An 11,296-nucleotide genomic window follows, 5' to 3' on the forward strand; every position below is an offset into this window, starting at 1 on the left:
GGAGATAAGTCGCGGTCCACGCTTCTAATTTGTCCCACCAAAAGGCCCGCTGTAAACAATTGATTTTAAACTAAATAGAAGCTTTTACAAAACGATCAAATCTTACGTTATAGAGGATCCTTTCACTGGAAATGAAATTTGGTAACCCAGATTGGACCGCATGATTTTTCCCTGTCACCTATGACAGATGGAGTGCATTCGTTTGCGCTAGTCATCTGCCATTGTTTGTACACGTTTCCATTCACTGAGGAAGTTAAAAATAATCACGTAATTGCTCTGAGAACGTAATTGCTAACGAAACAAACAAACGCAAAAGCTAACACTCACCATTATAAAGAAACGTGTTGGAGTGTCCTCCAACAACCAGGTCGAGCCCGGGGACCTGCCTGGCGATGGTGATGTCGGCGTCGATCCCTGAGTGGCCCAGCGCGATGAGCTTGTTCACTCCCTGCCCCTGGAGACGCTGAACCTCCGCAGTGATGGCCGCAACTTCGTCACGGAAGTCGAGATTAACTGGAACAGATTAAGCACAAATATGTATAATTAATAAGGTTCATCCATGACAGTAATTAGTCATGATAGTAATAAGGTTATATCAAGTCTACATGCAAATACATGCCCCAGGGCTATAGTTGTAATAACATGTAAAATTGATGTGAGAATAATCGATACATCCTTATTATTGATATATTTCATAGGGTCAGAGAACTTATCTATAGCTTGTTCGTAAGATCGTTATATATCTCTATAGAAAATAAATCTTATATATCTCTATAGAAAATAGTGCATAAGTCTCTGCAGTACATAAATTAGATGACATCTAATTTATGTACTGCAGAGATTTATGTGTATTTTTTGTGTATTTTTGACCCATCTGCATCACGTGTACTAAGTTGGTCATTCGAGCCTTATGGAGGCTGTACTATGGGTTTATGAAAAATCCACTGAGAGTCATTTGGTACTCACGGCCGGCGCTGACCTGGAAAGTTGTGTTGGGGGTGGTATACCCGATCACGTGTTCTAGGTTGGTCATTCGGACCTTACGAACGCTGCACTAGGGCTTGATAAAAAAAATCCACTGAGAGTTATTTGTTACTCACGGCCGGCGCTGACCAGGAAAGTTGTGTTGGGGGTGGTGTACCCGATCACGCCCACCCTCTCCCCTCCCACCTCCAGCACAACCGACGGCTGGAACAGGGACTGCAGTTCCGACTGCCTGGAGGCGTCGATGTTACAGCTCACCATGGTGAAGTTTATCGCTCTGAGGAAGGGAATGACACCTTCCACTTTTTTGTCGAATTCGTGGTTTCCAAACGCCTGCAACAAGAAAATACAATTTGTTACTATTCGAATAGCACGTTTTAAATATAACATATACAGATACGTATGGTACAGGTGCAATTACCAAAATAGTTATGTAATACGAAATTGATATGATAGACATGCCGCCAAAAACCACAATGAGAAACAAAAGAATCAGAAACAGTTTCATACAATTAATGACGTGTGCACAGAACTTCCAGAGACTTATATAAGGCCACGTTGATTTGATTATATGGATGACTTCCGCGCTCGCACCAATTTTCGGCCATTTCCACAAAAAAAAGTTTCGGACCACACAATAAATTGTGCAAAGCAGCTGAAAAAATGAGCACAAATATTCCGTAGATTGAAAAAAAAGTATCAGAAAACAGATAACTAATGCCATGTATAGAATGCCAAAATGAATCTAAAGTCAAAGAAGAAGATGTGAAAGGACGGACAGAAAAAAAAATCATGGTCATGGGTCATGGTATACCATACTATGTGTGTTTAGTCCTATGTTCAACCTTCCTGGCCACTTTGATTTCATACTGAAGGCAACTTTTTTTTTGGCCAAACTTTTTTTTATTCGCTGCTCGAAGCAGTAATAAATGATAATCCAGTAACATAATTGTACACTTCGTAGGAAATGTTAGTTGCCATTATTGAAGAAACAAATGACTAGATAAGACTAAATATCAAAATAGAAAGTAATCAAAGCTTGTAAAACTCCAAATTTCTAATCCCATCAATCCTGATGAAAAAATAGTTCGCAAAATGTACAGAATAGTGCACTTAGTATAATCAACCTCTAAAAGGGCAAATGATGCTTTCTGAAGCCATAGAATAAAACTCGGGACGAATAGAAACCTACCATGACATCATACTGCATTTCGTTCATGAACCTTGCGGTGACGAGTCCTGAGTAGAAGTAGAACCACAGCGTGCCCTGGAACTGATCACCTGCATCCAACAGCAGCACGTTGCTCTCAGATTCCCGTATCTCTCTTATCTGGAAAAGTATTACAAATAACTTAGATAAGGTTAAAGGTTTCTCATAGCCTCCTTAAGGGGTATTACCACTGGGTCTTGGGTACGACATTTGCCTTTGACATATTACCCACAATTCCTGTGCACATGCGTACTCGGAGCCAGGAATGTGTGTATAGATTACGTCATAGTTACGAGACTGTCCCTACCTTAGTGAGTCTCCTCGCCACTCCACCGAAGCACTTCCCGGCCAGAGCATCACTGTCTCCGCACGACCCGCCGTTTCCGTCCGCTTGCTCGATGCGAGCGTGACAGTCATTGGTGTGCAGGATGGTCAGGTCAAAGGTCAGGCATGACGTCACCCACATGCACAGAATCGAGGCTGTAACTGCGTTCAAGTTCATGTTGGACATGCGCCCGGATTTGGACAGATCTGAAAGAAAAATGCCAGGGACGAAGCTGTTTTTAATAAAGATCGGCGATAAAAGGGGTTAACCTAAGCTCAAAGTAAGCAGATCTTACAGTGATATACGATAGTATCAAAGCTGGCTCATAGCCGGCTAAATGGGTGTGTGCATTTCCTCGGTGAAAAATACACACTCCTTGGCCTGATTTGGTACTTTTCTAATGCCACCGTAGGATCTTCTTTGAGATCTGGGTTAACCAAGTTCAAAAACAATTGATTCTCAAGTGTACATGCACACACCCACCCCACAGTGCTTTGCCTGTCATATGAACATTGACATTTTACCTCGCAGGTTTTTTTTATTACCTCGCCAGCGCTTTAAGAAATAGACACATATTAAACGACTTTAGACCTGCTTTGTAATTGTTAACGGAAAAAAAAACTGTTCACACTGTGTGCTTGGAGTGTGGGATATGGTCGGCTGGCAGACGGGTTCCTCACAGCATGACATACTCTACACGATTCTGGCTCCCAACATCTGCTTGAAGATTAAACGTTTAGATACTGAAAGGGGAGGGCAGTAGGTCAAATGTGAAAGCTGGGGAATTCATTTCCGGTCGATTTTGATTCAAGATAAGAGGATTTGTGTGCAAGGTTTGTAAATAAATCCAAATAAATAGAAAGCAGGGTTAATAGATAACGCAAATGTCACCTCCCACTTGCTGGGTTTGTTCTTCAAGGTACAATGTACCATGATTCAGCCCCAAATCGGCGTTCAATTTATGGTATGGGAGATAAAGTGGACTTTAAGTGTAGATACTATTAGGACTCAAAGGATGCTCATTTCAAGTCCCAGTACAACCACAATCATGAAGACGAATAACAATATAACATGGACAATATATTCATACAAGGCATCAGCAAGACAAAAACAAAACAAACTTGTGAAAACACACCTGCAGCCTAGAACATATTAACCTTCTTGGCAAATCAACAAATCCGGTATCAAGGGTGGGTTAAGTAGGTAGTATGCCTTTCTACGACAATAAATTCTTAAAACTTCAGAGAACAGTACAAAGCATCTTGAACAAAATTATCTTTAAACCTGTATATACCTCTAAAGTCACCGAAAATTCGGGGTCCTATGGAGATCTGGGTGTCTCAACTTGAAGATCCTTGTACAACGCTGTACGTTCTGGACGAATTATGACCTTTGACCATTTTAAGTAAACAGCATGATTCATATACGTTCACGTGAACCGCCGGGCACCGTACCGTAGAACGGGATACGACGTATCGGGTCACGGTTTGACCCGGGCGTTGTATGGTGGAAACAACTGCCTATTGTGCCACAAAAATACTTCTGATCTACAGAGTATCCGTACGTTGTTCGTATCTACAGGGTTTGCCAAATACAACTGTGTGGATATTCCGTGCATTACACAACGATATTAGCAAGTTTTGGTCAGTTTATTTGGCTAGTTTAGAGACCAACATTTTAATAAGTCGGTACTGCGCGAGAAAGGGCCTGCGGCCTACTTATGGTAAAATAGAATGTATAAAACTAGTATTGTCAGACTCAAGAGCCCTGAAGAGGACTGAAGACGAGGTCAGAAATGATGGCGACCTCCGCACGTTTTTCTATCGGTTGCGCGTCGCGTGTTTATGTACATTATTAAGATGCGTGTTTACGTGAACTATGGGCTAAGCCACTTATTCAATATGAGGGGCTTGTCAAACGACCAATGATTTAATTGGGGGATTGTACGATGTATTGCGGGCGGCCGTTAGAGGGAAATAGGGGGATGCTGTCTCAAGACCCTTACAGAACATTTTGTATACAGCTCGGCCTTTTCTGGAAACCCATAGTTGAAAGAGGGATATTTTACTTAGTCATTTCCGTCCGACTGTGATTTGCATGCGAAGATTAGTGGATAAATAAAAAATAAAATAGACAGCTGAGTACCCGTTTCTCGCAGCTACCTGGCAAGAAAATAACTTTTCCGTCACCACCCTAGGCCTCCCAAATGCAGTTTTTATGTTGCAAGTACCATAATTCAGTTCCAAATGCACGTTGAAACAATGGTAACGCAAACGGGGGAGGGGGGCTAGAAGTTTATGTAGAATTATCATTTGGACTCAAAGAATGCAATACCTTTACAGTCACCGGCAAAATAATGAAGACGCCCCAATAACACATGAGAAACCATAGCGGTCAGAGTGTTCATATCAGCCATCGCCAACACAAAAACATTACAAAGTTGAGAAAACACACGTGCTGCTGAAAACACAGCAACCCTGCAATGTTAGTCAAGTCAGCAGTTTACGTACCACTCAAATGCCTTTCAACCTGACTATCTTCTCAAAACGTCACATAATGGCACAAGCATATTGTACGAAATAATCTTTAAACCTGTATAGATACCTGTTAAGTCAATGAAGATCTGGGCGTCTCCGCGAGAAGAATATGAACTTTGACCTCTATAGGTAGACACCTTGAGGCATGCGTTCTGTTTAATCAAGCCTCCCTGACATGGAACAGCTGCAGCTGGGGATACGTCACACCTGTAGTGTTACTGATAGCCTGGTAACAATACCATCCGGGGTACTAGGAAAGAGAGAGAGAGAGAGAGAGCTCGAGAGAGAGAGAGTGTGTGTGTGTGTGTTTGTTTGTGTGAGTGTGTGTGTGTGCATGTGTTTGTGTGTGTGTGAGAGAGAGAGAGAGAGAGAGTGTGTGTAAGAGAGTGTTATGTGAGTGTGTGTGAGTGTGCGTGTGTGTGTGTGTGTGTGTGCGTGCGTGCGTGCGTCTGTGCGTGCGTGTGAATGTGCTTGCGTTCGTGTGGGTGTGTCCAATTTCCGCACCTGTACAGCACCAGACCGTCGTCAAGATATTCAACAAGCCAAAATGACGTCACAGAAGCGATGACATTCAAAAGTGTACTTGCAAGCACGTCTAACCCTCGTGACACAGGGAGCAAGAGTGGGAGTCCTTCCCGGTGTGAGTGGATCAAATAACTTTATCCGGAAATGCAGCTTATATTGTGCAGTACAAATCTCAAGTGTGCTGCACCAAAATGCAAACAACAAACGATTAGCCGGCAGAGCGTGAGAGAAGCAGAGTAAATTTTCCCAATGCAGGAACTGTACAATTCCAGTTTGACCGCTCTTCATATTTGTTAGTGCGGAGGGGGGCAAGACGTTTCATGTAGATATCATTAATACCCAAATCGTGCTTTTAATTCCAGCACACCGCTACAACGATGACAAAGACCAAACAACATACCAAATACCATAGCGACCTATTCATGCCAGCCATCACCAACTCAAAAACTAATCAAACTTGAGAAAACTCAAACGCTACCAAGTATTGACAGCTTTTCACTAAATGCCAGAATTGCCATGATTACATGGTAACCTAAGTTACCTAAAGACAATCTGGTCACCCAATAGAACTATCACAATGCCAATATCGTACCCGGAAATCGCCGGAAAGAACGATCTTCGGGCCGCCTTAGTCGATCACGAACACGGGCAATGAATAGCGAGTCACCAACAAAAAGAAATGGTGTATTGCCTTCACATCATTTTTCTTTAGTAAAAGTGACAGACAAATGTAAAGAATGAAGTACAATTTTAAAGTTTCATGAGCTCATTGTAATGGAGAAGATAATGATATTTCGCAATTATATTTTATCAGCGGCTGCGTTCGGTTAAGAATTTTGTCACCTCTTGCGACCCAGGCCACACGGAGCACAGACAAACAAATTGACCTAACGTTAAGAACGTGCCCCTGGTAAAAAATGTCCCCGTCCAAAGTGCTAACACCGTCCATCTTGTACACTTAACAACGCCCAAAGCAAATAAAAAATGTACACGTACCAGGTAGGAAAACAAAACTTTTATTTAATGGATAACGTATTGCATCCGCTACTGTTCAACACCGGGGACCCTTTCTATAGACCCTGCCAAGTTGTGTGCCTTGTTTTCTCTGTGCTAGGGACTGAATGGCACAGCTAAGTTCTCATACCATTTGGACCACCAGAACGTGTCTGACGCGGCTAAGTATAATCTTTTATCAATTTTGCAATTTAAGAATCTCAGAGTTGACCGCCCGGGGCCCACAGTAAAACTGTACAATAAAAATCTAAGATGGGTGACCCTGGCTTTAAAAATGTAGGTCATGAATAAATAAACTTTCAACAAAATTATTTTGCCTGTAAGTGCCTGCTACTAAGTATATATAAGCTTAATTACACATGCTATGAGGCCGTCTGGGCGTATAGTGTGTCATTGATCATGCATAAGTAAATAATGGTTTTACAAATCTTGCATCACGTATCCTACCGTAATAAGGTTCATTAACACACACACAAAAACAATTCCTGACTCGAGATTTTTTTCTGTTGAGGGTTTAGTTGACAAGGGATGTCGCTAGGTGGCAGAACACCCAACGGAGAAGAACACGCACTTACAGTAATATCTAAGCAGATTCTATGGTGGCATTATAAAAAAAAGCGTTATAAGCTGGAAAAGGACTGTAGCCTACTAGGCATGTTCATTGGCCACCGAAGGCTAATGGATGCACTTTGGCCGACCGGCTTTACTCCTTGACCAGCATTACTATCTTATTCCACGAAGAATCTTTGATAGTCCAGCGGCATAGCTGAAAAAATCAGGCTAATTGTGCAGATTTGTCTAAAAGCACCAAATTTGGCACACACATAGTCAAACATGTTCTGAGCAAATTTAGATATGGAGGCATCTGAATTTCAGCCCAGGAGCCCTTTAGCAGCACTTTGAATTTAGAGCCCCCGGAAATGGAATACCCATTTTGGTGATTTTCTTAAGGGGAGGGGCAAAAAACTAAACATCGCCGTTTCTTCTTTAAAATTCATAGGTTGGTAGAGCCAGTCACTGCAACCACCGAAATATTATGTGAAGTTGGGTACAGTTCTCTTGAGCATGTGTTGGACTAACTGAGGGGACCGGGTGGTTCACTTTTAAGGTGGGAATTTTCCATACACTCAGGGGATATCAAAATCCCAGTTTCTACCATCCCTCTACCATCTTTATACGATCGGCCCCCAACCACATTTAGCTGTGCTATCGATGGTCCCGGAATAGCCGAAACAATGCTTTGATCATGATGGAGATACATGTACAAGTGTGACACTGAAACAACCGGACGCTTCTTTAGTTTCTCCCATGAAGGGCCCAAGCCTTAATGAACACACTTGAACCCCATTCAGCTATCCCTCCGTCCTTGTTAGATGCACATTCATCATACCCTGTCTGGTTTGTACCATTGCCACCCCGACCCACACCCCACACCCCACACCCTCATTTCAAGGAGGTTGCAAAAAAGGAATTTCAAGTCACTCGCAGCCATCCTGGACTGCGTGTAAACATACTTTTTATGGACTATCAAGTTTCGATGAACAATTATATGCCTCTGTGCTTAAGCTTCTTTTTTTACAATTTGTACTTCAATTCATCATACACTGTCCTGTTTGCACCATCACCACTCAGACCCCCACCCCACACCCCCATTTCAAGGACACTATACTGCAGCCATCCTGGACGGCGTGTAAACTTACCTTTTATGGACGCTGCTGACTAAAAATAGCATAGGGTCATCTCCTCTCGTGAGGTCATTGGAGTCAGTAACTTCCAAGCTACCATTAGCGTAGACAAGACAACTGACTGAACATCATAGTGTCTAACTGGCCTTGTTTGGGGTTAAAGGTCAAAGGTAAAGCGGATTAGGTCATCACGAATAAATGTTTCCTCGACTCTTAAGTTGAGGTAGCAGAACAATTTTTTTTTTTTTTGCCTAATGGGGATTTACATGATCAAAGACCCCTAAGTCAGGACTCAGGAGGTTTGAATTAAGTCTCCAAAAAAAAGTCACAGGGTGCAAAATTAACTTTCAAGAATTGAACATGTTAATGTTCAAAGTACAATCTACCAAATGTGTGGAAATGAAGTTAATATTTGTCTGCCCGTTCCTCTTCATACTAAAGCCACATTTTCCAGGCCAGCGGTGGTCATTATACTGCAGCTGAGCAGTTGGTTGTAATCTGGCTCATGTGGAAAATTTAACTTGATCAAAAAACAAACAAAAAAACTCGTAACCATGAGCTCATACTGTTTCATAACGGACGTATCCATCCACTATTCAATACAATTTATGACTCGATGATATGCACAGAAGAATCTATGCGGCTTTTCAACTACTGTGACGCCCTGCTTTGTGGTCAGAACTAAATATATATATATTATTGACGACTGTATCATTGACCCTGAGCGTCCGGACAACAGCACCAACCAAGTTACCACATTTCATCGCAAACGAACGAAACATTATGGAGATACATAGCGCCGGAAATAGACATCATACACACACGACGATGAACACTTATATACCTCTGTGCTTAAGCTTTTTTTACAATTTATACCGGCGCGTCTTTGTAAGGTTTCGTTCCAGTATCACCCCCAGAGTGCGCACTCTGACTCTTAACGGATTTTAGAAAGATAATTGAGCTCAAAATAGTTTAGTACATTATAAGTTCCCATTCTTTGATTCCACCTGGTAATTATAAAGAAAGGATTTGAAATGAAAGATTGTTAATTGTTGACAAGATTAGGTAGGAAAATGTTTCGGTACCAGGGCGTTAGGTACGTGTACGGTGTGTTGTCCTGAACGCTACGCTCATAAGAAGGCAAAGGGGCCTCTTGCGGAAAGTTGTAAAGTGCAGTTATATATACCATAAATACCTTCCTTCCGCTATTATTGGGTGAAGTGATGCATTTTGGTGCAGATTGTGCTTGGGCCTTAGAATTGAAATCCGCATTGAATGTAAGTCGGTACTTAACCTAGATTTATGTAAATGCTGTTGTGTAAGCGCAGTTGTAATACCGTAGACTCTACCAGGCTTCGTGGATCGGTGGTCTAATTGTCGAAATTGGACAAATAGAATCTATAGTACGCTAGGGGAGTTAGCCGGCCAGAAGAGTACGTTTCCTCACCACGTGGTGAGGATAATGATTCTACCGATCCACGGAGCCTGGTAGAGGCTACAAATTTCAGGTCATTCGGTTGTAAAACGAGGGTACAGGAAGCGATAATGTGCTTTTTTGTCAACGAATGGCCAAAAATCGCGAAATTAAGCATTTTGTTGTACCGTATGCCAAAATTGTTATTGAATATGGGTGGGCATATGATCAGGGCACCTCTGTACCAAATTTCATGTCATTCGGCTGTAATACTAGGGTACAGGAGCCTAAAATATACATAAAAATTGACAAAAACCTCAATAAAATCATTTTAAAGGCAGATATGAAAAAAAATGAAAAAAAAAACACCCAAGGGTATTGGCTTACTCTACCTTTGTGCCAAATTTCAAGTCAATCGGTTTAAAAATGGCGGAGTTGATTCGATTTGAAGATTTGACAAGACAAAGAAAGAAAGAAGAAAGAAACATTACGAATACAACATATTTCACCATACCTATGGTATGGCTGAAATATAAATATATCATTTTAAAGTGTTCCATGCCAAAAATTATACATGGGTCATTTGGATGAATATCTAGAGCACCCCTTTTTACCAAATTTCGAGTCATTTGGTTGTAAATCGAGGGAACAGGAGCAAAAAATGTCCAATTTTTGTCAAAAAATTGCCATAAAATCGCAATATTAAGCATTATGTTGTACTGTTTGGAAAAACGGTTATTGTATTCATGTGCACATAATTGAAAGACACTTTTATTCCAAATTTCAGGTCATTCGGTTGTAAAACGAGGTTACAGGAGGCAAAAATGTACTTTTTTGTCAAAAAATGACCAAAAATCGCAAAATTAAGCATTTTGTTGTACCGTATGCCAAAACTGTTATTTAATCTGGGTGGGCATATGATCAGGGCAACTCTGTACCTACCCTGGGAAACCTGCTCGAGAAGCTTCGCAAATAAGAGTCGCAAATAAGAGTTACCGATCCCCTGCCTAACGCGCGCCCTCCCGCGCCGGCCGCCTCTATGCACCCGCCCCACTACCAGCTGGCCCCACTTACGCCGGTCCCCAACGCTTGTGTTAGTAGGGGCCAGCTGGTTCGAGGGCCGGCGGGTGTTAGGCGGCGGGTGTCCCGTGCGTGCGTGTTGTAGGGATCGGTAAACTTTGCGTGCCTCGTTAGGAGTCTGCGTTTTCCCAGGGTACTCTGTACCAAATTCCATGTCATTCGGCTGTAATACCAGGGTACAGGAGCCCAAAATATACATTAAAATTGACAAAAACGTCAATAAAATCATTTTAAAGGCAGATATGAAACGAGGGTATTGGCTTACTCTACCTTTGTGCCAAATGTCAAGTCGATCGGTTAAAAAATGGCGGAGTTGATTCGATTTGAAGATTTGACAGGAGAAAGAAAGAAAGAAACATTACGAATACAATATATTTCACCATACCTATGGTATGGCTGAAATATAATAACCATGCTCACTTCTATACATGAGTTGCATGTATCATACACATGACATCACCGACATCTAAAGGCTGACTTATAATCAGTAACTAGATTTCCCACATATGCTTAGACCTGTCT

The 11,296-nt window shown here is 41.8% G+C and overlaps 1 protein-coding gene across 9 annotated transcripts in view; it reads right to left on the minus strand.

Moving 5' to 3' along the window:
• Positions 1–8,430, minus strand: part of LOC118423450 (snake venom 5'-nucleotidase-like) — a 13,769-nt gene extending 5,339 nt beyond the window's left edge. The window contains exons 1-5 of one of the 9 annotated variants that reach the window (XM_035831615.1): positions 4,854–4,969; positions 2,502–2,725; positions 2,177–2,314; positions 1,101–1,317; positions 328–513 (exon numbers count right to left, since the gene is read on the minus strand). In XM_035831615.1, coding sequence (XP_035687508.1) covers positions 328–513; positions 1,101–1,317; positions 2,177–2,314; positions 2,502–2,725; positions 4,854–4,935 — 847 coding nt within the window. In that variant the 5' untranslated portion in view covers positions 4,936–4,969. Of the gene's footprint in view, positions 1–327; positions 514–1,100; positions 1,318–2,176; positions 2,315–2,501; positions 2,726–3,150; positions 3,245–3,813; positions 3,911–4,853; positions 4,978–5,029; positions 5,276–6,173; positions 6,193–8,295 lie in introns of those variants that run through there. The other 8 variants (XM_035831612.1, XM_035831614.1, XM_035831610.1 and 5 more) reach the window with 8 other exon arrangements.
• Positions 8,431–11,296: the final 2,866 nt, after the last annotated feature.

The sequence above is a fragment of the Branchiostoma floridae genome, chromosome 9, assembly GCF_000003815.2.
Source record: "Branchiostoma floridae strain S238N-H82 chromosome 9, Bfl_VNyyK, whole genome shotgun sequence".
Classification (NCBI taxonomy): Eukaryota; Metazoa; Chordata; class Leptocardii; order Amphioxiformes; family Branchiostomatidae; genus Branchiostoma; species Branchiostoma floridae.